Genomic DNA, 27,359 nt, shown 5'->3' with positions numbered 1-27,359 from the left:
CTGTGAGCAGCCAACATTCATATGCTTATCAGTAGAGAGAGAGAGAGAGAGATCTAGCTGAACAGGTTAACATGCAGTGGGGAGTATGAGAATGAGTAGCTGTAACAGCATTTCACAAGATTGGAATGCAGCCACCTGTTATTTTCAGCACACTATAAACACCCGGTATCAGACTATTAGCCATTACAATGATGCTGAAAATGTAGCTGACAACCAAAGAATAGGTCAACCATGCTACATTAGGATGCAACAGCTTGTGAGGTATGCCTCATAAGTAGTTGTGTGAGGTATAACTCCGCCATAATAATGAAATGAGAATACAGAAAATGATGTCATGAAAGATGAGCGTTTCACAGAGAATGATGTCACATGTACTAACTGGTGATAAAAGTCAACCAACGAACTATGGTTCAATTGCTCTCTCACTTCTCTAAAAAATTATGGAGAAGGTCATCAACAACCAACTCTTAACCCACCTAGAGACATACCAATTAATCAGTGACCAGCAGTATGGACTCTACACTCACGATCTACAGGTGATCTTGCTTTCACCACCCACATCTGGACTCAAGTCATGGAAAAATTTGGAGAAACTCACGAGAAACACAAGATGACACTACCTTACACCTTCACAGCTGCTAACTCTATATAATGCCCAAATCTGCACTGCCATAGAATATTGCTCCCATATTTGAGGTGGTTCACCAAAATCCTCTCTAAGGTTATAATTCCATTCAGAAGAGAGCAATCCAGCTAATTAATGATCCCTCTCTCACAGGCATTCAGTTTCTACTTTGTGCCTCTTCTACAGATACTTCCACAAGTGCTCTGCTTGTTGCCGTTAAACCTTCTTTTACAAAGAAATTCATTTGAAGTTCATAAAAGTTTATGGGCACTCTTCTCCTTCATTTTCAACAATTAAGAAGTGGGCTGCTGAGTTTAAATGTGGCTGTACCAACCTTGAAGATGATCCATGTGAAGGATGTCCAAAAAGTGTAACAACACCAAAATCATTGATCAAGTGCATGATAGGGATGACCGGCGAGTCAAATGTGTGAAATTGCTGAGACTATAGGCATTTCAAAAGAATGTATAGGATATATTTTGCATGAAGAATTGCAAATGAAAAAGCTTTGTGCAAGATGGATGCTGCACTTGCTCACAGCAGATCAAAAACATACTCGCATGAAAATCTCTGAACAGTGCTTGGAGCATTTGAACAAGAATAAAAACTGTTTTGTGGGTAGATTTATTACTATGGATGAGACTTGGATTCACCATTACACACCAGAATCCAAACAGCAATCAAAACAGTGGACAGAAGCTGGTTGTTCAGCATCAAAGAAGACAAACTTAGTTCCATCAACAGAAAAGGTCATGGCATCAGTGTTTTGGGATGCTAAAGGCATTTTGTTTATTAATTATCTTGAAAAGGATAAAACAATAACCAGGGAATATTATTCCGATCTTTTAACCAGACTAGACGAAAAAATTCGTGAGAAAAGACCTGGTTGTAGAAGAAAAAAATCATCTTTCACCAGGACAATGTACCTGCCCACAAAGTTGTTTCAGCAATGGGAAAATTAAGGGATCTGCACTATGAATTGTTGGAACATCTGCCTTATTCCGCAGATTTGGTTCCCGCTGACTTCTATCTCTTCCCAAAACTATAACTCTTTCTCACTGATCAGCATTTTTCTTCGAATCAAGAGGTGATTGCAGCTGTAGAGGAGTATTTTGCAGATCTTACTGAGAACCAGTACAGGGATGGGATAATGGTGTTGGAGCATTGCTGGAATAAATGCATTATTCTTAAATGAAATTATGTTAAAAAATAAAAATAATTTTGAAATTATAAAGTTGTTTTTTCATTGCTAGGCTGAGACACCCTCGTATTTCCTGGAGTACAGTTCCATCAAAATGGTATTCTGCTGCTAATCTTTTCACCACAAAATGCATAACCTTGCACTTTGCCAATTTAACTGACATCGCTCTCCTTTGCCTATACTGCCAGTCTATTTAAATCATCCTACAAAATTTTAACATCATAATCTTTATTGGCTATTGGTCTACCTAGTTTTACATCTTCATCAGCAAACAACTGAATAGTTCCTCTCAGATCATTTCCTATCTTGTTAACATACAAATTAAATAGTAGTAGCCTAAGAACAGAGCCCTGCAGCATGCCACTAGTCACAGGTCTTCTAATGGACTCTACTCCTGAATAAACTACTGCCTGGTATCGCTGCATCAACCACCTGCTTATCTACTTCACCAACTTTATATCCATCCCCATATGCTGCAATTTATTAATTAGAATTTCATGCAGTATCCTGTCAAAAGCTTTTGCAAAGTCCATCAGTATCGTTATAAATCCATTACCTTTATCTAACTCAGCTGTCATTACAATTATAAAAAGTGAGCAAGTTACTTAGACATGACTTACCATGGTCTTGACCTGGGAGGCGAGGAACTATTATCCCCTATTTCAATCCTTTTCATATTTCAACTATACACTTCCAGTTCATTTGCCTCTTTTTTGTATTCTCTATTTACCTCCATTTCTAGATCGGTGCCCACACATGGCATTGATCTGCTATAGGTCTTGTGACCTGTTGTGGGTCAGATATAATATATATAAGCCCTTGCCTCTCTCTCTTGTTACTACAGTATCTCCACCTGGATGATATACTCTCACAAAGCATTCACTTAGTAATTCAACTATTTCATCTGATTCAGTTACCTCCCTACCATCGGCTTTGATTAAAATTATTCTCCCATAAACATTCTTTCTTTTATTTGCAATATACTGAAAGAACTCTTTCAGATTACCTTTGGCCTGTACTACTACTTTCTTCTCATACTCTAATTTTGCCTATCTTACCATACTGGTCATTCTTCTGGCCTGCGCTTTGTACTGCTCATGTGTTTAACTGGTCAACATCCAAGCCTTGCAGTTTCTCATACTATGGCACTACTCCAAGCAATCTTCTGAGTTTATCATGCTTGCCAGCCCTATAATTCCACACATAGCCCTCCATCAACTGAAACTTCCATACATTTAGCCACCTCCTAGGTCAAGACCATAAGATCATCCCACCAGTTGGTGAGAATGTGATCATGTGTCTTTTCCTCTTAATAATTACCTGTCATCCACTCACTCAGCTTATTTGCCGATTTAAACTATTGGCATAATCTTTCACATCTCCTGCTCCAGTAACCAACTGTATATTTTGTTCTACTAGCCCCTATCTCACATCCGATGGCTTCAAATGCACTATTTTCACTGGACTGCAATTGCACTTTTACTCTTTTTGGTTGTAGTTCATCAGCTATCATACGATACCCCTTCATCCCATTCTTTTCTCTCTATCCTACATGAAAATACTACAAATTCTACACCACTCAAACTCTATCTCACTAGCTATTATCATCTTCTGTCAGCCAAGTCTCGCTAATGCCAATAACTGTTGGCCAAGATGAACCAAACCAATACCCCCACCCCCGATGTTCCAAATGCTCCTGGCATTATTAGTGCAAAGAGCACTACACCAGCAATGTCCTTGCACTTTATACTAACTATCCCATTCTGCTTTGTTACTAGCGGTACTAACATAGGCATGTTTTTTTTTTTTTTTCTTCCAGATTCTTATACACAACTGTCCACTGGTAATCTGTGTACTCCTTCAACAGTTCACCCCCCCCCCCAAAAAGGTCTAATTTCTCTGATTTTGAGCTTCCAATCTGACTTCATTCAATAACATCCCCCCCCCTCCGAATCTGAACACCAAATCCATTCAAATGCAAACCACCTACCTTGTATAAATCCCTTTGTCCCAAACTTGCTCCGCACATCAACAAACTCGACATCATTCCTCCTGCATAACTATGCATTGACTCATTCATTATCAAGTCCCTTCCCCTCTCAACTCAACTCTGACATACCATGACAATAAACTACCTTAACTTTCTCACTCTTTTCTTTGGCTACTTTCAGTAAATCTTTCATGTCTTCCTTGATACCACACTTGTCTCCTTTCAAATCATCTTTCAAATCTTCCAGCCAATACAATTCTCACTTTACTCTTATGCATTCTAATTTGCCTACATAATAAACAAATATAATGAAACCATATAAAGATATAATTTTCTTGCAAAATGAATTGGCAGCTTAATATTTGCTTTAATCAAAACAAGGTTTCTTCAAGAAAAAACAATGCCAAAATTCATAGATAAAGATTATTATATGGAAGACTATACACAAGAATATCAAACAAAAGACAACTTTCTGCATATATGTGAGATCTAATTATACAGTAACTACTGCAACAGTCAATCTGATAAGTGAGAACTACTCAGAACTGCAAACAATTCCTGATATTCCTGATTTCTAAAATGCTGCAAGGTATGTGTAGCTTTCTTCATTTTTGCAATTGGGATCAGCAGAATTGTCTACTACCAAAAGAAAGAACCATACGGCTTCATTTCTGGGATCTAAATTTACATATGCAAAGTGGATATTAGATCCAACATTATTTCATCAAAGCTGAATGTTTGTAGAAACTATGAAAGCTTCATAAGTTGATCTGAGAGCTTACAAGAATACAATCCTCAGCATCCTCGAGTTGCCTTAGCTTCCACTACTTGACTTAAGGAAACTTGGGGATGCCAAGGATTGTATTCTCGTAAGCTCTCGGGTTAACTTAGGAAGCTTTCATAAAACATGACACTATTTTTTTTTTATGATTTTTATATCATATTTTTACATCAGTTAATTTCATTAATTAATCTTAAAGACTTACAGCATATTTCAGAGGATGATAGCAATCTGCATAGAGTGAAGTTTAATATTCCTATTTTAGTATCACATACATTATAAATACCAGTGGAAACAGTGTATTACAATGCCATCCATCTGATTTTTCAGTAAATGACTTGACTGAATATTTTAATTCTAACTAATGCAACTTAATTATTGATTTGCAACTTAAATATATATGTTGCATATCTCCAGTCTACTGCAAAAAGTATATATAACACCACATGCCAGCTTAATTGAGTACATAATGGTGTAAACTAGTGTGTTAAAGTTGAAGACATGGGTAAATGTAATGATATCACAAAGTTCATAAAGAATATGATAAACAGTATGATCATTAGGTGCCTTCATTTCAGATACACCTGTTGTTCACAGCTCAAATTGGTTGATGAATGGTACCAAATGGCAAAACTGCTTCCTCCACAATGAAAGTTGTCAAGGAATATAGAAAGTGAATTGTAGCAAGCAAAGAGTGCAATACCTTACATGGCCTCTTGGCCATGTAAGGTATTGCAAGGAAATGTTATCATCAAAAGTAGCTAGTGTGGTGTTGCATGGGTTGAAGAGCAAAGAAGGGAAAGTGTGCTAGTTTGACAGAGGTTTCAGCTGATGCTGCATCAAATAAATGATGCACACAACATGAATTGATAAATATCCAGGTCAGCAGTATTGTATGGGATATGTCTTGCTGGTTCAGAATTATGACCCTTATGATATAATGACCAACAAATGACTTGTGGCACTATAGCAGACCATGCACTGCTATACAGTATCTGTTTTCAGATGGAGATATTAATTAGCCCATGAAAAATTGGTTTGAGCAATATACAGAGTATATCACTCTGAATGGCTGACAAATTCACTGAATTGCAACCCAACCAAATGAACACTTTTAAGATGGTCTGGAATGTATAATAAATACAGAGACACTGCACATTGGCATCATCATCATCAGACATAAAATAGAATCATGCAATGGCACATATAAGATAGCCAACACATCAATAGGCAGGTAATCATGAGTCAATGTTTTTTGTCAGCATATATTTTAAATGCCAATCCTATTAATAAAGTAAAAACATACTGTAATTACAATAAATATATTCCTGCAATGTAAGATTATCTGAGGTTTAGCAAGCTGAAGGAAAAAGGGCTTCTAGTTTGCATGTGTGTGTGAAAGAAAATTAAAAAATCTTAGTTACACTGATGCATGAAAGTGTGGAACTCATTAAAAATTCCAAATACCAAATTTCAATAAAACCCATCCAGTCAATGTGACATTATTATGTGTATGCAAGGGGGGGGGGGGAGAGACAGTGGGAAAAATATAATAAGTGCATATATATATTTTTCAAAAACATATCTAAAACAGATGTAAAACAATTTTTTAAATTTCAAGCATTTGGTTGCACTGACTATTTTTTAAGCAAGCCAATGAAGGTTCACTGTTCTTTCATTTTAAAAACAGAAAGGATGAGAGAGATGGTTAAAAGGTATAATTGGTGACTAATGTATGTATTGAACATGGAGCTCCCCTTCTTGTCATTACACTCATAAAATATAGATATACATCGACACAGCTATGAACCATTTGTAATTAAAACTGTATACAATTCATTCCAGATTTTTTTGTTTTAAAAAGTATGTATGACAGACATGTTTACTAAGTAAGGTATAACATGTGACTAAATCACTGAATGATAGTTATTCTTCTTATTATTAGACTCACAGAACAGACAGACAGATATAATTACATGACTGACAAATGATTGACACTACTGGATTTGGTTCACTTTGACTTTTTTTTAAGCAAACTGATGAAAGTTCCCTTCTTTCGTTTTAAATACAGGATGCATGAGAGACATGTTTATAAAATAAAGTATAATTCATGACTAAATAAATGTGCTGAATCATGAGCTATCTCTCTCAGTCAAATTATAGTCATAGAATAGAAATATGCATCCACATTACTATCAACCATCTGTCATTAGAGCTGCACACATTTCATCACAGATTTTTTTAAGCATGTATGATAGACTTGTTTACCAAGAAGGTATAGCATGTGACTAAATCACTGAAGGGCAGTTAAGTTCTTGTTATTACTCTTGTAGAATGGATACATAATTACACAATTAATAAATGACTGACACTAACTGTCAGCTGTTTGTCAAATGTAAAGGGCAACCACCTGTAAAGAGAAAACTTTACCATCCATATAAGTTCATTCTGGTCTGGCATGCTATAGTAGTTCTAGCAACCTTTAACAAAACTTGCAAGTACCCAGATACACAATATACAAGTTTATACTGTTAACTCTGTTTAAAAATTGCAGAGTAGTTCTATCAACCTTTAACAAAACTTGCATGTACACAGATACACAATATACAAGTTTATACTGTTAACTCTGTTTAAAAATTGCAGAGTAGTTCTATCAACCTTTAACAAAACTTGCATGTACACAGATACACAATATACAAGTTTATACTGTTAACTCTGTTTAAAAATTGCAGTTGCTGTAAGCTTTTTTGCAAAAGCAGAAAGTATATCTAACACGCTGATACTAAAGTAATATACATGCAGAACCTGGATTAATCTGTCAACTTAAAAATTATATATTATTAAAAAAGATATATTTGATGTTTAGGTGTCTGCATATGGCATTACACTATCTTTATTAAAAGTAGAAAATTTAGTTTCTCTTTCAATACAGCTGTTTCCATATAGTAATACAATATCAAAAACTGAAGTCAGAAATGTAAAAATTAAATCTTCAGTGAGACGTGCATATAACAAAATTAAGGGAAGAAAGTAACATTTTCTTGACAAACCTTGGAAAGATAATGTGAAATTAATGGAATAATTAGTTAAGAAAAATTATTTTTCTTAACTAATTATCATATATCCTTAACCATATGTCCACAACACACTCAGGCAATGCATTCCATTCACCAATCACCCTCCATGCAAAGAACCTGCTTCTCACTCTGTTGCTCACACCCTCCTTATACAGTTTCCAGCAATGGTCTCTTGTTCTACTTCCACTCTCTCCCATTCTACGAAAAAATCTCTTCCGTGTCTACCTGATAACAACCTCTGACCAGCTTATATGTCTCAATCATACCCCCCCCCCTCTTCCTCCTATTCACAAGGCTCTGCAACTTACATTCTCTCAATCTGTCCTCGTACTCCACATTCCAAAGATCACTGACTACCTTTGTGAATCTTCTCTGTACCCTTTCCAACATACCGGGTTTTCGTCACCATGAAAACCCAGTGACCAAATCTGTGCACAATAATCCATATGAGGCCTGATCAAGGCATTATACAATAGAATCATAACCTCTCTATTTCTGCATATCAGGATTATCTGCATCATTGCCATTATTAGATGTGATGTCTTCGTAACTTATGCAATGTGGCCCCTGAATTTCAGGTCCTTGTCCACCATCACTCCTAGATTTCTCATCCCCTAAAGTTTCCCCATCAAGTGTATATTTTGCATCCCATCACTGCTTACCAAATATCAAAACCTTACACTTGGCAACATTGAACTGACAGTTCTACTTACTGGCCCATTCATGCAATCTATTCAAGTCCTCTTGTAAGGCATTAACATCAGCCTGACTGTGGATTGCTCTTGCCAGTTTTGCATCACCTGCAAAAGCTAGATATCACTAGTTAAACCCAACCCAATATCATTAACATACAAATTGAACAACAATGGCCCCAAAACTGACCCCTGTGGCACACCACTGATGACCCTTCTCTTTTGAGATACTGCACTCCCATATACAACTTTCCGATATCTATCCGACAGCCAGTCATTGATCCAACAGAAGTCTGTTATCCAATCCCATCTGTTTCAATTTATTTAAGAGCTTGTCATGTGGCAGTCTATCAAAAGCCTTCGCAAAATCCAAGTACACCACAGTATATGCATCTCCCTTATCCAAGATATTTGTCACCTTGTTATAGTACATAAGTTAGTGAAACATGATCTCCTCTTAACAAACCCATGCTGATAACCACAGAGAATGCTGCTGTTATCATATCCAAACAATAATAATAAATAAATAAATAAATCAAAATATCATTTTATATTCAATAATAATATAACAATACCAACAGTGCAACTTTATTATCCAACTATACATACAAATAATAGAAAACGTTAAAAAATTGATTACTTACTACAATGCACTCTTGAGAATGAACATGAGCACTTTTCTCAGAAACATAATTCAGCATGTTCAGAAGAACACTAAGAATTTCAATGTACTTTTCATCATTTTTCACACTACAAAAAAAAAGAGAGAATTAAAATCTATAAAAAGATTTTTTTTTTTTCTAAATGCAAATATCATTCCCACACAAAAAGTTACAAACCTATCATAAATTAGTACTGAAGGTGGAGTAAGGATTATAAAAATTTAAAAACTCTGCTCTAGGAAGCAAGGTTAAAAATTTTATAAGCCATTTCAAGTCTCTAATCAAGTCGATGCTTTCACACTTTCATTTTCACAATGAAATTTCTCTACCAGAACCATGGTGAGTAAAGTCTATCCACTCAGCTATGCAGTTCAACAAATCCATGTGAAATTTATTTATTCAATTTGTAAAAATGAAGAACCAAGCTCTACTTCATGTTTATTTATTTATTTCACTTATACTAATAATTTTTGAGGAAATTAACTCATCTCAGTTTTCCATGTCTGACTTTAGTTTTGTCCTCTTTATCACTAAATATCCTGTATTTTATTCAGAACATACTATTCTCCTTGCATCACATGCTATCTCATTCTCATAACATGCAAATTTATGCCAATGCTTCCAACATCCGCTCTCTTTACACTGTGACTCCCTGTCTACCTCAAATATCCCTAACCTGTTTCCTGCCTATCTTGCATTACTTTCCTTCATGCATAGGAATTACTTTTCTTTCATGCACAGGAATATCCAGAATATTCCTATTAGGAATTACTTCTTGGACATGGCACAACATGGTTTCATTAAGTGAAGAACTATTATGAAAAAAAATCTGATTATAATATGTCTAATAACACTGATGAACTGTTTACAGGGATGGGTAGTAAATTAGTTGATACAATGATAATAATAATAATTATCTGAGACCTCCAGGGAGTCAAGGACTCATTGAGGGAGGCTATAGGATATAAATCACCAAAACCAGCTGTCATACCTTCTTTAAATTCACACTAGATGCACTCACTACCCCCCTAAAGACAGCCCACTCACTCACTGCTCTGTGAAAGAAAAATTTAGCTGTTATCCCTTTCTTGACTGCGAACAATCTTAGCTTCCATGGATGCCCATGATCTCTCCCCATCTTCCATATAATAAAAAATTTTATCAGATAATATCTTATAACACTCATTTTATAAAGTTTATAAAACTTCTATTATATCATCCCTCTTTCTCCTGTTAGCCTGAGTCTGTAATCCACATACTAGCAATCTGTCCTCATAATGTAATTCCCATAATCTGGATATAATCTTCGTAACTCTTCTTTGCACACTTTCCACAACTTCTGTATCCCCTTTAATCCTGGGAGACCAAATCTGTGTACAATAATCAAGGTGTGGTCTTATCAAGGCCTTATAAAGAGGCAAAATGACTTCCTTATCTTTACATGTCATGGTTCGCTTCAACACCGCAATTATCCTAGGATGTATTTGCAACTTTTGTTATGTGACCATTGAACTTCAAATTCCTATCCACCATTATGCCAAGATTTCTTGCTTCATCAGTTTCTTGTAGCATATCACTGCTAATATGTTATATGATAATATAGCATATTAGCTATAATATGCTATATAATATGCTGCTGGAAATCTCATCATACCAAAGTGCATAACTTTACACTTACTAACATTAAACTGACAGCTATTTTTGTTTGCCGAAATTTCCAGCCTATTCAAATAATTTTGTAAGTGCTGAATATTAGTAGCATTCCTGATTGCCCTGCCTATCTTCACATCATTGGCAAACAATTGCACATCTCTTGTTAGATCCTCCCTAATGTCATTAATGTATAGATGGCCCAAGGACTGAACCCTGAGGTACACCACTTGGTCACCTTAAATCGGGCAGATTCACACCCACCATATACCACTGTTTGATATATGTCTGTTCAACCATCCACTGATTCAAGTCAAGAGTTTATATTCCAAACCCACATTCTCCAGTTTATGCAACAGCCTTTTGTGTGGTATCCTATCAAATGCCTTAGCAAAATCCAACATTATCATAGTGTGTCCATTCCCTTTATCCAACTTGGCCATGCCAGTGTTATAAAATATGAGCAAATTGCTAAAATATGACCTTCCTTTAGTAAACCCATGCTGTTCCTTGCAGAGTATAACTTGTTTGTCTACCCATTTCTGTATGAAAGTTCTTACCAACTTCTCTAAAATATTCACTACCAAACCAGAGATATACTTATAGCTTGGTAGTTAGATACATCAATTTTTGCACCACCCTTGTACAACGGAACTATCATATATTCCTTCCATTCCTGTGGTATCATTTGTGAGCTGAAACTCAAGTTATACAAACATGTGAAAGGCCTAGCCAATTCTGCTGAACATTCCTTCAACAAATGTGATGATACTCCATCTATCCCTATTGACAAATTCTTATCCAGGTTATGCAACAGCTCTTCTGCCCCTCATTTTCATGCACCTCTAACTCTTCATCCAATGTAGCAGTACCACTGTGCACCATGTTACATATACCTGGTGATATATCTTAGCAAAGTGAGCCCTCATTAATTGAACAATCTCGTTAGCTTCTGACACTAGAGTATCATCTGCATTCAATAAAGTTATTCTTCCACATTCATTCTTTTGCTTGTGGCATAACAATAAAAATTCTTTTGGATTACCTTTAGCTTGCATAACTAATTTCTTTTCATACTCCGATTTAGTTTTCTGCACAATACTCATTACTTTTCTGGCTTGAGATTTAAATATTTCATAACTCCTCTCATTCTTATTCTCACGATATTCTTTCCACGTCATCTTCTTGTTGATGATCTATTGCTTAATAAGGTTGCACATCCATTTCACTCCCAACCTATTTATTCTTTGAACACTAGGTATACATTCAGATACCACCTCATTAAAGGATTTTTTCAAAAACTCCCATGCATTGTTGACATTTTTTACATTCAGTAATTGATACCATGGAACTAAAAATACTCTCCAAAGTTTATCATAATTTCCAGCTTTTTAGTTCAGCACATAACCTGTTCTAATGAGAACATCAATCTCTAATTAAATACTTCCAAAGAAAGCACAGCATGATCACCATCACCAACTGGTGGTAAAATGGTCATATTCTTAATAAAGATCTCCTTCTGATTCTATGAACAAATCTAAAAATTTGACCCCCGAGTTCTTGAGAAGTTGTCTCATGACAATTCAATAAATTCCTCTTCATTCTTATAAGATTTCTCTTCTACCCAATCAATGTTTGGATGATTAAAGTCATCCATAATGATCACTCATTTAGTAACCATAAGGCTAAATTGAGGATGCATTTCTTCATCCCCTATAACTGAGCTGCCAGATCTGTAGCATATTTCATTTTGTAGCCTCTGCTTCACACGAGATAGTCTAAAACTCAGCGCTACATGGGACATTTTTACCATCATTGTTTTCTTGAGTTTCTACTCTAACTGGACTTAAGTCACCCAATATCATTAGTAGTACTTTTTACTACTTTTTACTTAGTAGTCACCCGATATCATTACACTCAATCCCACTTGTAATATCTGATTCTATTAGTTATGTTTCACTAATTTAACTGATTTCTAGCAATCCAACTATCCTAACAGTCATCTTCCTTGGTGAATTTAATGTCCACAACTACAGCTGGTTCCCTTTTTCCAATTCTAATGACCAATATGGAAGAGATGTGGAACAATTTGCTATAATGATAAAATAGGCTATTCATCTTACCAATCAGCATACCTAGCAATTCAAAATGCTCACCCAATATTTTAGAACGTTTCTTAACCAGTACTCCTTCCAGGTACACTGTTGAGGTGACCTATCCTCTTAGTAATTCAGATCATATCTAGTAGAATAACTTTCTCCCGGACATTCACAATCTCATATCCTTTGACACAACAACATCAATTGGGAAGATCTCCAAGACTTTAGCTCCTTTTTTTTTTTTTAAATGTCAGACTACTTTTTCTGTTTCTCCAGATCCTGATACTTGTTTTTAACTGTATGACAGTAATGAAGATCATCGTTCCATGTTGGAATGATGATCTTCGTTCCTCTCTGTTTGAAATTCCTGCTCAGTATTCAAGCCACGGATTTCCAAAATGTATGCTAGAGGCAGTCTGAAAAATAAAACTTATTTATAAGTGGTTTCAGACAACAGCTCTATTGCCTCACACAGCCCACAATTAAGCATTCAACACTTGCAAAACAATCACTAACAATGCTAAGTCTGATTCTGAAAGGACTAAATGTTGGAAATTTACCTGCACCAATGATGAGTGTGTTTTCTGGTCTATTGCAAAAGCTGTTAGATAAATTTCTTCTCATCTGTATTCCCATCTCTCTCAAACCAAATGGTAGTATTGCAACATCACCTAAAGATAAAGCTAACTTCCTGGCATCATTCTTTTCATCCTCCTGAAGGGATGACCACAATCAAATCCAACTTTACCCAGAACATTACATCACATGCTTCCTGCAGCCATTTGCCAGAAAGTCATCAGAAGAATCATGAACAATTTGGTCCTGATGGTCCTCAAGAACCACCTGTCCTCAAGAGATGTGCTCCTGAACGAACACCTGTTCTTTATGATCTCTACACTATATCATATTCAGCTAGCATCCACCCTTCGAGAATGGAAACTAGCCCATATACAGCCAATTCCAAAAAAGAGATAAGTGTTTACAATGCTCTCATCAGTGCTTGCTAAAGAAATGGAAAATATCATCAGTCAACTACTTCAACACCTGGAAAACTGTCAACTAATTAATGAACAACAATATGAAGAGCTCTATCGGAATATACAACCAAAGGAGAATCTAATGCAGAAGATTATACAATGGAAGCTGCAATTATTTGGACACTCATTCTGCAGAATGAGTGAGGACTGGAAGTTAAAGACATTCATGTTTGGTATTATGGATGGTCTAAACAGAAGAGGTGGACCATACAGAGAATGGATAGACAACATAAAGGACTGGTGTGGAATGGGATCACAAAAACTGTGACACTGTGCACTGGACAAAGAAAGGTGGAAGAAGACAGTGATGGAGGCATAAGTCACCAACAGGCAGTAAGCATGTGGTTTGCGATGATGATGAATATGGATTCCATCAGTCAAGATCAACACCAAATCTCCTCAGTTACACCATCCACATCTGGATACATGGCAGGGAAAGGTTTGGAAAAACTTTTGTTGCACTTGACATTTCCAGTGCATTTGATAAGGTTTGACATTGAGGGCTTCTCAGTAAATTGCCATCTTATGGTCTGCCTTCCACTTTTTCTGAATGGATTGCCAATTTTCTCTCAGATCATTCACTGTGTATTATGGTGAAAGAAAGATTTTCCTATTTATTTAATTAGCATATGGGAAAAAATACAAGAAATCAATAAGTAGAACTATATACAGATTCACAGCTCAGTTAACCAATCAATGGCATTGATTGGTTAACTGAGGAAACAAATGCAAGTTCCTGAAGCCTCCAAGGAAGAGGTGTGTGTGTGAGGTAGTCATCAGTGATATGATGCAGTGTCTGCACCATGCCAGACTCAAAAGGATGACTATGAATTCCACAGATGTAGCAAGTGGATACAGCAGCCTTGTCCAGCCCTAAATCTGTTGACTCCAGATGCATCGATATAAAATTCTGGAGGTTTGACAGTTGGATCTGTGATTAGGTACTTGTTAGTTTATTCCAGGTCTTTTCCACCAGTCATGGGGAACTATCATCTGGTATTTCCACAAGTCAGATGGGAGATCTGGAGGTAAGGCAGTGAGCTGGAGAGTTCTTGATCTATGGGAAGGTTGATGTTACTTCTGATTTTATTTCTTTGATCGCAGCCTGTCTTCTGAAGCATAGAGGAGTGATGTGGAAATGAACAGCGGGTAGCAAAGTGAAGTAGACTAAGTTAGCACAGATGGTTCTCATTGTTATATTGAGTTGTTTGTACCCACAAGAGTTGTAGTGGCTTCAGCTTCATATTAGTGAGCAGTATTCTGCCACTAGGAAAATCAGAGCCATGGCTGCTATTCTAAGAGTTGAAGCATTACAACCTCAAGTTGTGCACGTGAGCTTGCTTATGTTGTTGTTCCTGACAGATATATTAAACTTTTCTTTTTTTTTTCCAAATGCAAAGCTTTGGAAAATTTGCCAATGATAGTATTCATATGACAAAGTAGTGCTCAATGGAGTGATTGACAGACTAATACTTTAATGCTTCCAAAAAACATAATTTTGTCTTTTTTCTTGGAAAAAAAAAACAACAACCTTATAATGCCCAGTTTAACTATTAAGACCAGATCTCTCTTCTATGACTGACATTTACTCCTAGACTTTCCTGGCATAACCATATCATTATAGCATTTGGCTTCAAAAAAAATAAAATCACAAATCTAACCAAATCTGGAATACTGCTCTCACTTTTTTTTTTTGTTGAATACCTAAGACCTTTAAAACAATTCTTGATGTTATTCAGAAAAGGACAATTCATTTAATTGACAACCCCTCTTTTATAGACTCTTTCTCTCTCTTCAGCTTTTGCCTTACAAATGGCAAGTTTACACATTGTGTGTTTTCTACAGATATTTTCATGGGCACTGTTCAGCAGAAATGGCATTCATCATGCCATTTACCCCAATTTTTTCTAAACTTACAGTAACATGGCAAGGGCAACCTCCTTTTGCAGTTCTGAATTGCTGACTCACTGAATTGTTACTGCCATTCATTTTTCATTCCATTTATGTTGGTTCTGTGAAACAGCCTTTTTCACGAAGTATTCCCCCAAAAGACTACAACCGCCAGGTCTTCATAGAGAATATCAACGGATTACTTTTCTCTTGACATCTGCCCCATACATAGCATTGATTTCTTAAAGGCTTTAAGGCCTCTCATGTGCAAAAGAGTGATAAGAAAAAAAGTATGGTAAAAAAAAAAAATTCAAAATATATATAATACAAAACACATGTGGTGAATTTTGTGTATCAGTCTGGCCACAATGGTGATTAGTCACTACATGGTTCAATTACCATATCCCCATCCCAACAATCATTTTGTTGGTCTCAGAAGGATGTGGGGCTGGTTTTCTTCTGTATGCCCTGGTTTTATTTCATACATATAAAACAAATACTGAAGACATTGGTACTAGTTACTACCAATGTCTTCAGGTACTAGCAATGCTTTCTAAGTAAATACATCATCCACACACACACACATTTATCTCTTCTTTTTCAGCAGCCTTGGTCGGTCCACTGCTGGACGAAAGCCTCCCCCCTTTTTGACCACTTCTTGTCAAAGTTTCTAAGGTCTTATCCCATCTAGTCCTTGGCTTTACTCTGTTTCTTCTTCTGGTTGGTATCCAGTTTGTAAGCTCCTTGGTCCAGTATCCCATCCTCTCTTCTCATTACATGCCCTGCCCACTTCCATTTTCTGGTCTTAATATGAGTTAGAATGCCATTTATCTTGGTTTGCTCTCTAATCGAAGAGTTTCTTATTTTATCTTTTAAAGAGATCCCTAGGATGTTTCAAATTTTCTTTGAGCAATCTTCAATTTGTTTTCCAGTCTTTTTGTTAGGTTCCAGGTCTCACTACCATAAGCCATGACTGGAATTAAGCAGTGACCTCTTTAGGCACAATGGGATGCCACTCTTAAGAATGGAACTTAGTTTTCCAAAAGCTATTCATACCAACTGTATTCTTCTATTAATTTCTGATTGAACGTCTTTATCTAAATCAAAGAGCTATCCTAAATAGACAAATTGATCTACAATATCTAATTGATTATTTCCCAGCATGACGGGTGATTTTATTGCTGGACTTGTTGAACATTAGTTTTCCCGGTACTTATTTTTAGCCCTTTTTTCAAACTTTCTGTATTAAGTTGGTATCATACCTTGGAGTTCTTTAGATGTTTCGACTTATCATCTGCATATCTTAAGTGTGAAAGGTATTTCCCCATTTATCTTTATACCTTTATTGTTCCAGTTTAAGTTTTTAAAGATTTTTTCTAGTACTGCATTGATATACATTTATGTATAAATATGTGTAGATTAATAAATTTTACCTAATTGAAAATGTGACTTGTGTTCTATAAATTACATTCTTCCTGAGAGCATTTTAATTTTAAAACACGTATGTTCTGTTTTCTCAACTTGCTGAGGGAGTTTGTTCAATATGAAGACTGCAAAACTAAGCTTACAAAAAAGCATTTTCAATGTTCTCTATTTAAATGCTGACATGCTATAGAATATTTTATTTTAGAGCAAAAACAGAGTTTATGCATTGTTGAGATATGTAAACATGATATCTGATATTCAACATTTCCAAACAGAGAAAGGAAATATAATATTAATATGGGGGGGGGGGGGGGATTAGCAGTAAATCTAGTTGCTTCTGAATTGTTTACGATTAGTTCTTATTGCTTCCAAGGGTTGTAATAGTACATAAATTCTTTACAGGATATTTATTTTTAATCAGTTCCTTCTATGAATAACAGATCTGTAGAAGTGCCATATTTATTTCTAAGAACTCACAAATTTTAAATTGAATTTTTAAGTATGCAATGTGATAATACACTTCTCTTCCTTACGCAGCCAGACAGGTAATGTTTGAACTTACCTTCCTCTAAGGATATGCATCAGTGGAATCTTGAATGAAGCATGAGACACAAGATAAGCCATTAAATTTAATATCCGTGCAGTCCAAAATGAACATGGTTTGAGATCCTGTGAAAGCGAATTATCTTGATTGGTTGATGATTCGCTTTTTTCCTTGTTATTACTGTTAGTCAATGTATCTAATAAGGCATCCAAAACAGCCCTATAAGAGTTAATACCTCAGTATCAAAATCAGTTCAGACAAAATGTCAATTATTATTTCTTTTGATAAAACTATCAATATTATAATAAACTGGAATTATGAAAAGTTTCATCAGTGAAATTAATAAACAATCTAAAATCTTTCATTAAACAATTTATGCAACTGTTTCTTAAACTTGAATAAAATATTTTCAGCATTTCTGCACCAAAATTATTAATTAATTGATTGAACTCATAATGCTTAGTAGATTAACATGCCTATATAATATTTCAATACATCTATAAATATATTCTACTTCTTGATTTGTAATCAATTACTAAGTTTAAATAAACACAATTATATACATCGATATATAAACAAAGAGAATTTATAATGCTGAATTATAAAGTGTGGGTTTTTTGTTGTATTTTAAAAATTCACATTTTTATGATGTTAAGCATTTGCAATACTACAATTTATGAAAGTCAATGTTTCAGTTTGCTATTTTTAAAAAAAAATAAAAAGGTAATTTTCCTAGTTAGTGTTGGTCTGATATCTGGCATAAAGATTAAAAATCAACAGCAACAATAATATCTCTGGTATAAGTTTATTTTTCTCCTTTTCTATTTAAGTTAAACACTATTTACCTTTTAACATAAGTCTTGTAACATACTAATGTAACTTAAATAACTTTACGATTGAATGAATTTACCTTCAATAATTTCATATAAACTGCTTATTCTTGCTATGTAAAGAATATGCTTAATGCACTGCATATATAGTATAAACCATTGACAAGATCCAAAAGTGAATTGTTATTCTGACACTGATGTTAACAGAAGTATTTTTCTATCATGTTTTGATGGACAGGCATTAAATAAAGTATTCAGCATTGAACTCGACACAGGTGGTATTGAGTATGGACGATGGAATGAGAAATGACCTGGAGATTCAAAAAAAGAAAGGGAAGATAAGTTTTTCAAAGCTGGTCGATTTCATTTTCTTTTATCTGTAGATGTTTTGTTTACTTGTAAAAGAACTGTTATTCATGAATGTATGTATGTATGCATTCACAGTATGCAATTAACTTTATTTGTGCTTCAAAAAAGTTATTTTGCACTAATTTAGAAAGCAAATGTGAAATGGAACATTCATTCTTCTAATGCTAAAAGAACCACTGGATTAGAGAATTTACTACTAGTGTAAATCTGTTGTACTTGTGAAATTTCTGTTATTAAGAAGATAAAAGGCAAATAAAACTCATTCAGAGGGAGTAACTGTTTTTAGAAACACATGAATGCTTATTCTGCACTTACGAGAGTGGTCTGAAAAGTTTTCGGCCTCGACCATAGATGGCTACACTATCGGCAAGAGATTTTTTTTTTTTTTAAGTTGGTACATCTGTCATAAGCATCCATGTGAAATTGCAAATCATTCTATCAATTAGTTTGTTTTATACAGCTGTCTGAAGCAAAAGTGTTGTTTGTATCCCTTGAAATAGATAAAATTGAGTATCATGTGGTTATAAAATTCTTTGTAAAAGGTTCAACTCCAAAAGAAATTCATTCGAAGTTCATAAAAGTTTATGGGCACTCTTTTCCTTCATTTTCGACAATTAAGAAATGGGCTGCTGAGTTTAAATGTGGCCATACCAGCCTTGAAGATGATCCATGTGAAGGACATCCAAAAAGTATAACAACACCAGAAATCATTGATGAAGTGCATGATATGGATGACCGGCGAGTCAAATGTGTGAAATTGCTGAGACTATAGGCATTTCAAAAGAATGTGTAGGATATATTTTGCATGAAGAATTGCAAATGAAAAAGCTTTGTGCAACATGGGTGCTGCACTTGCTCACAGCAGATCAAAAATGCACTCACATGAAAATCTCTGAACAGTGCTTGCTTGGAACGTTTTAACAAGAATAAAACTGATTTTGTGCATCGATTTATTACTATGGATGAGACTTGGATTCACCATTACACACCAGAATCCAAACAGTAGTCAAAACAGCGGACAGAAGCCGGTTGTTCAGAACCAAAGACGGCAAAGTTGGTTCCATCAGCAGGAAAGGTCACGGCATCTGTGTTTTGGGATGCTAAAGGCATTTTGTTTATTAATTATCTTGAAAAGGGTAAAACAATAATTGGGGAATATTATTTCGATCTTTTAACCAGACTAGACGAAAAAATTCATGAGAAAAGACCCGGTTTGCAGAAGAAAAAAAAAATCATCTTTCATCAAGACAATGCACCTGCCCACTAAAGTGGCAATGGGAAAATTAAGGGATCTGCACTATGAATTGTTGAAATATCAACCCTATTCCCCAGATTTGGCTCCCTCTAACTTCTATCTCTTCCTAAAACTCTTCCTCGCTGGTCAGTGTTTTACTCGAATCAAGTTAATTGCAGCTGTAGGGGGTATTTTGCAGATCTTACTGAGAACCACTACAGGGATGGGATAATGGTACTGTAGCATTGCTGGAATAAATGTATTAGTCTTAAGGGAGATTATGTTGAAAAATAAAAGTAATTTTGAAATTATAAATTTGTTTTTTCATTAGGTCGAGAACTGTCAAACCACCCTTTGTGTGTGTGTGTGTGTAAAAGTAATTATAAGACACACACACACACACACACACAAAGGGTGGTCTGACAGTTCTCGACCTAACAATGAAACAACAAATTTATAATGATACATGATACAATGGCTAGAATATTCCAACAAGTTAATACTTGGGTTTGTATTTAGATGTTTTGGCCAATGCCATTTTTAAGAATTCCCAAATTCTTCTCTCAATTAGGTCATAACAATGGTATAATAGTTCAGATTTATTCTACAATATTTGATGTCTCATTGCTAAAGCACCTTATGAGTCAGCTGAAGAGAGCACATGGTTGACAAAATGAAGCCTCAGTTTTGTTATTCAGTTACTGTTAGTTGTCATTCAGTTACTAAACACATGTATGCAAATGTGTAAACATACACAACATGCTGAACAATGGCAATGCACAAATAATAATATTTTAAAAATATCAGACTCTTATATAATTACATAGTGATTGTCACCTTTCTGTTGTTAATGTTTGTCTACATTTTCATGTTTACACCTGAAGAAATCCTATATAATTAGGATGAAATGTGCTTTTAATTAAAATAATTGTTACCATGCCCTGCAGAAGTCCAACCCCATGTGCAAGGCAGAAGTGGCAAGTAGTAGGGGATTGCTTTATAGGGTGAAGCTCCAATATGGCAGCATGAAAAACTTTCTTCCTGCCTCCCCCCCCCCCATCCCTTTCCTGGTCTGGTATCTTACCAAAGTTTACTTTTGTCTAAATATGCTATCCCCCCCCCCGCTTGGATTGTTACATCGAACCCTGCAGAGAACCCCTGAAAAATTGCTGGCTAACGGGGCTCTGGCACACCCAATTCCATGAAGATTGTCTGTCTGTTATCATCTTATTCTGTTTTCTGCCTTATAAACTCTGTCTCTTGCACACATGCGTGCACAACATGTGATGGGGATACCCAAAAATAACCAGAATTATTTTTTTTTAATTTTTTTATTAAAGTTTATAATCTAATCTCCTTCAAAGTACTCTCCATGTGAGTCAATGCACTTGTCCCAACGTTTTTTCCGCTGCTGGAACTATTCAAATGGAATACTGTTTATGGCCTCCAGTGAGTTTTCTTTCACTTAATCCACATTAATGAATCACTGCCCTTCATAGTTTTCTTTATCCATGGTGATAAAAAAAAAAAAGTCACATGGAGATAGAGATCACAAGAGTAGGAAGAGTGTGGAACAACTGCCATGTTGTTTTTCATCAAGAACTGTTGGACAGACAAGGCCGTGTGGCTGGAGCATTGTCGTGATGGAGCAACTAATCAAACCCGCCCTCTCTAATTGCCTGATCTCTCTCCATGTGATGTTTTTAATTCCCATGGCTAAAGAAAACCATGAAAGGGAAGCAATTCACTGATATGGACAAAGTGAAAGAAAAGTTGCTGGATGCCATAAACGGTATTCCAGTTGAATAGTTCCAGCACTGTTTCTAGCAGTGGAAAAAAATGTTAGGACAAGTGCTTTGACTCACATGGAGAGACTAAAATATGACATTATAAACTTGAATAATTAAAAAAAAAAAAAAAATCTGGTTATTTTTGGGTACCCTCTCATACATACATGAGTGCGTGCACATGCATGCACACACAAAAAAGAGAGAGAGACTGCTATAGTTTTCCTGTCTCTCTCTCTCTCTCTCTCTCTCTCTCTTGTTTAACATGATTTCCATATTCAAAAAAAAATTGTAAACCTATTATATTAGAGTGCTGTATTGGGCTAAGAATTGCATAATCAGGAAATAAAACTCCATTGCAGAGTTTTATTTCTTGACCAAACATGGAACCTTTTCAAGCCACTTCATGCCATCAAACAAGCAAGATGAAGTTTATCCTGGTGGGCAGTTAAATTCATCTTCCTCCCAAAAATATTCATAAATATCCAAACTAGAGTGGGATTCAAACCCATAGAAGATACTACCCATTCAATTAGATATGTTCTCTGGCTGGCTTACTTTGGAAGAGAGAAAAATCTTATCACTGTCATCATGTGAGAGGATGACAGTGATAAGATGACCACCTTGATGGCACCATTATCAGCATTCTGATCAACAGTGCTATATAATTTATCCAATATGCTACAGTAGATGACCTGTACTAAATGGTTCACGTCTAGGTAGAAAGGTAATCAAAAACAGACTATTAATTAGCTCCCGAAAGACTGCTACCACATTTTTTACTCACTGAGCATATCTCTTAATTTCCATTAAAAAAAATAAAAAAGCATTTGTAAACAGTGGCATTGATTCTTGACTGATTAAGAAGTTAATCCCTAGCAATAATAATACTCCTGGATCATTAAACCTCAAAAACAACCATCCCATGCATCAATGAAAACTCAAGAGAAAATTCAAAAGATTCAAGGATACATAATTTTCTTATTACTTTTATTTAGTCAGAAAAACATCTTGCTTGCACTCTCCACAAAAATTACTGCCTTTATCCTTTAACTTCCCACTCAGAAAAATACCACTAAGTACATGCACAAACATCATTGAACCCAGCTTTTATACAACGCCAAAAATGTGTATCATTAATTTTTATTACAATAAGTATTCCTAATAAATGATACAGCCATGAATGACTGCCACTTTTAATTATAATAATATTCCCATATAACTTTATTTTCACAGAGATTTCCATATAGCTTTCTTTATCTTCAAAATACAGCTGAAAAACATACTAATGATAATAGTATTATATTACCTTACAACAACTAATGCTGTTGGAGCAGCTAGATCAGCCAGCTGAATGCAAACCCTTCTAAGTAGCTGCTGAAGAGGCTGACAACTCGATGCTGAAAAGAAGAATATAAAATTAGGAAACAAAATTTACACACAACACAGTTGAAGAGCATGAAATATTTCATTTACCTATCTGCATTGTCAATTTCCATTATAATTTGATTTTTTTTTTAAATTAATAAGAATGTTTTGTTTTTGATCCATTTTTATTTGAACTACTTATTTTCATTTGAACAAGTACAAGTTCAATTTATAAAATTAAATTTGGAAGTAAAAATAGTACAAAATAGCTAAGCTAGTGTATGCACTTTCCCCATCACAGAAGTGTGTATGTGGGGTCATTTGAGTTAACTGTTCTATTTTACTTCAGCAAATTAATGATACGGAGTGAGATTATTATACGGGCACCTCCATGGAGTACGAAGACTCATCGCAGGAGACCCAGTCTATCCATACAATCTATCATACCTCTCCTTGTACCCATTAACAGACAAAGCCCTCACAACTGACACTGGAAACCAATTCCACTCATTCACAACTCTCCAAGCAAAAAATCTAGTCCTTGCACCCTACTAACCACACCTTTATTCAACTTCCATGGATAACCCTTAGTTCTGATCCCTCTAACCAAGTGCTGAAACATTTCCTCTGCATCTATCCTATAAAATCCTTTAAGCAACTTAAATGTTTTTGTTATATCCCCTCTTTTCTCCTATTAATTAACTTCTGCAATTGACACACTTTCAGTCTATCCTCACAGGAAACATTCCACAAGCCAGTCATCATCTTGTTCATTCGCCTCTGAATCCTCTCCACTGCTACCACATCCCCAAGAAATCCAGGGGACCAGACTTGAGCACAGTAATCCAGATGTGGGCGTATCAAGGCCTTATAGAGTGGAATTACAATTCATGTGTTCTTCACTAGCCAAGTAATTTTATTGTGCTACTTTAGCAATATGTCCCCTAAACTTTAACTCTGTCTACCACCACCCATGTATAACTTGCGATATATGGCTTGTAATCTATTTATCCCAAAATGCATAACTTTATTTCTCGACATTAAACTGACACTCATTTACTGTTGTCCATACTGACAGCCTATTTAAATCGTCCTGAAAGCTCTCCACATGGTCTTCATTAACTATTACTCTACCTAATTTGCCATTATCAGCAAACAACCGAATATTTCCTTTTGGGTTACTTCCTATTTCATTTATGTATAAATTAAACATCAATAGGCCCATCACTGAACCTTGTGGGCACACTACTAGTCACCTGTTCTCACTTCGATTCTGCTCCTCCATACACTACTTTTTGATATCTGTCCAGCAACCACCTTCTTATTGTTTAACCAGAGTCATATCCATCACCTTTTGTTCTAATTTGCATAACAGTGTTCCCTGTGGTATTCTGTCAAATGCTTTGCAAAATCCAGTAAAAATCATCGTGTAGCCATTTCCTTTATCACTCGGCTGTTACTCTGTTATAAAAAGTTAGTGAATTACTAAGGCATGAGTGACCCTTCAAAAAGCAATGTTGACCTCCCCCATACAATATATTTTTATCTACCCATTCTTGAATTCTCATTTTCACCAATTTTTCTAGTACTTTTACCACCATATCTGAGATACTGATTGGTCTATAATTTATTACCACAGTCTTAGAACCTCCCTTATGGAAAGGAATTATTTTGCCCTCTTTATGCTCCCTTGGAACTCTACCAAAGCTTAGACTTAAATTAAAGAGCACAGTCTTGCACATTCTTGCAAAACTCTAGCTGATATATCATCTAATCCCACAGCTGTATTTACATTGAGATTCCACAATATCATAAGAAAATTCAATTCATCCACCTCTGTTCCCACATAAGTTAAAGCAGGAGCCTCACTAGGATGTTATACCCTTACAAAGTGGTCGCTCAGAAACTCAGCCTATTTTATCCGCTTCTGTCTCCTCATTACCATTCATTAATTTTAATTTTCCATAATCATTCTTACTTACCACATAACTCTTTGGGATTTCTTCTGGCCTGCTTGGGTACGCTCTTCTCATAACCTGCTTTTGCCTTCTTTCCAGGCATTCCTTGTACTTCATGAGTTTGCTGGTCATCTTTCTCTTTATATATCCTCTATAGCATTTTCTTCATCTGCAGCTCATGCTTAATGATATTACTTATCCATCTAACTCCTACCTGATTAACCCTCCTAACCTAGGTATACAATTTAATACTGCTTCGTCTAGATCAGTGGTCTGCAAAGTGTAGTATGCGTACCCCGGGGGGGGTACGCGAGTCAATACGTGGGGGTACGTCAAAAAAGTTTTAGATTGATAGGAAAAAATTAAGTAATTAATTAAAGATAAAGAATATTACTTTCTTTCATCAATTAAACATATATCTAATATAGACAAAGAAGTTATAAAGATCTTGCAAACTTAAATTTGCGAGTGGCGCACATTGGGAGATTTTGCACATAATCGTCAGTGGCAAAGCTGTCGTGTTTTTTAAAACTAGGGAGTACATGTCTTACTTCTTATCATTGCCATTGTTTGTAGAGCATCCTAGTGTTGACAAGCCCAACTAGAGAAGGAAAATTGCTTAGTTATCCTGCTATCTACAGATGACATCACAGTTGTATTAATTATGTGACTATTAGTAGTAAGTTTAACGATTTTTTAGTATATATTGTTTCTGTGCAATTCCAATGATTTTTTGTGCTTACTTTTACGTTTACACTAGAAATAGTGAATTAATATTATCAAAATTGCTTACATTTTTTAAAAGTGTTTGATATTATCAATAGTAAATGAATTATATTTCAATTTTACAAATTAACTCTCACAAAATGAATAAATGGTTAAAAAAATTTCCTCCAAAGAAACTGCGAATTGAAGATAATTATGATAGTACTTCTACATCAGATGAACAACAAGGAAAAGATAGGATTGATTCTTCTATTCAAACAAGTTCGTTATCAGTCAAATTAAAAACATTAATCTGAAACTTAACAAAACCTTGCCCAAGAAAGTTCAAAATTATCAAGAAGACTACTTGAAATGGGGATTTACATCGACGATAGTCAACAATGAACCTCGTCCAACATGTGTATTGTTTCATGAGATGCTATGTAATGGAAGTATGAAACTATCATTATTAGTAAGACACTTAAAAACTAAACATCCTGAACATGAACACAAATCTTTACAATTCTTTGAACAATGTTTGAAGACATGTAATTCTCAATCCAACAACTTAAAAAAATTCACTAAAATTAACCATAAATATTTGGAGGCACCTCTTGAGGTTGCATTCTTAATTGCAAAAGACCAAAAGCCACACATCATTGGTTAAACACTTGTACTCCCAACTAACATAAAAATGGTAGAAATAATCCATGGAAAAGAATATGCAGATAAACTAAAATGTATTCCCTTATTAGCAAATACTATTGGTAGACGTATAGAAATCGTTGCAGATAATTTAAAGAAGCAACATATCGCGGTATCAGAAGCCATCAAACCAGAATTTCAAGAAATTATGAAAGACATGCAAGGCCATTGTTCACATTAAATATTGTAATAAATATGTTTGTAAGCTGTTAATAAAAATGTTTAAAAATATCTAGTGTTTTTAATTATTATAAGATGATACAAGGCATATTTCCTCTTTATAATACTTATTACAATATATTTTTGCTCAATCACTTGGGGGTAAGCGCTATTTATTTTTTCTGTCTTGGGGGTATGCGATCAAAAAAAGTTTGGAGACCACTGGTCCAGGTGACCCTTAACTATATCCCATGCACTACTAACAACTACTTACTATGGCATAAAACACATGTACTAACCACAGTGATAAGTTTTAATACGTAAATATTTCATTCCAAGTATCTTGGGACATCCTCAGTACAGTGATTCAAACAATACTAGGAATAACATACAGTTAGGGCGCATGATTACAATGGAATCTCAATATGCATGTCGTAACGTGTTATAGAAATAAATTAAAATATAACTGAACAAAAAAAAAAATAATAATAATAATAATAATAATAACAAAATAAAAAAATAACATATAAAGAGACTATTTTACACAATTTTGTATGACAATTTCCCATAC

The 27,359-nt window shown here is 35.1% G+C and overlaps 1 protein-coding gene across 1 annotated transcript in view; it reads right to left on the bottom strand.

The window, feature by feature from the left end:
• vir (VIR_N domain-containing protein) overlaps positions 1 to 27,359 on the bottom strand; it is a 630,458-nt gene that overhangs the window by 167,235 nt on the left and 435,864 nt on the right. The window contains exons 27-29 of the mRNA XM_090397685.1: positions 23,203 to 23,293; positions 17,692 to 17,892; positions 9,011 to 9,116 (exon numbers count right to left, since the gene is read on the bottom strand). Of these exons, the coding sequence (XP_090253811.1) occupies positions 9,011 to 9,116; positions 17,692 to 17,892; positions 23,203 to 23,293 (398 nt within the window). The remainder of the gene's footprint in view (positions 1 to 9,010; positions 9,117 to 17,691; positions 17,893 to 23,202; positions 23,294 to 27,359) is intronic.

Source organism: Typopeltis vanoorti, chromosome 9 (assembly GCF_054136105.1).
Source record: "Typopeltis vanoorti isolate ZY-2024b chromosome 9, IOZ_Tvanoo_1.0, whole genome shotgun sequence".
In the NCBI taxonomy this organism is placed as follows: Eukaryota; Metazoa; Arthropoda; class Arachnida; order Uropygi; family Thelyphonidae; genus Typopeltis; species Typopeltis vanoorti.
Note: the sequence above shows the minus strand (reverse complement) of the source record. Positions and strands in the feature narration are given on the sequence as shown.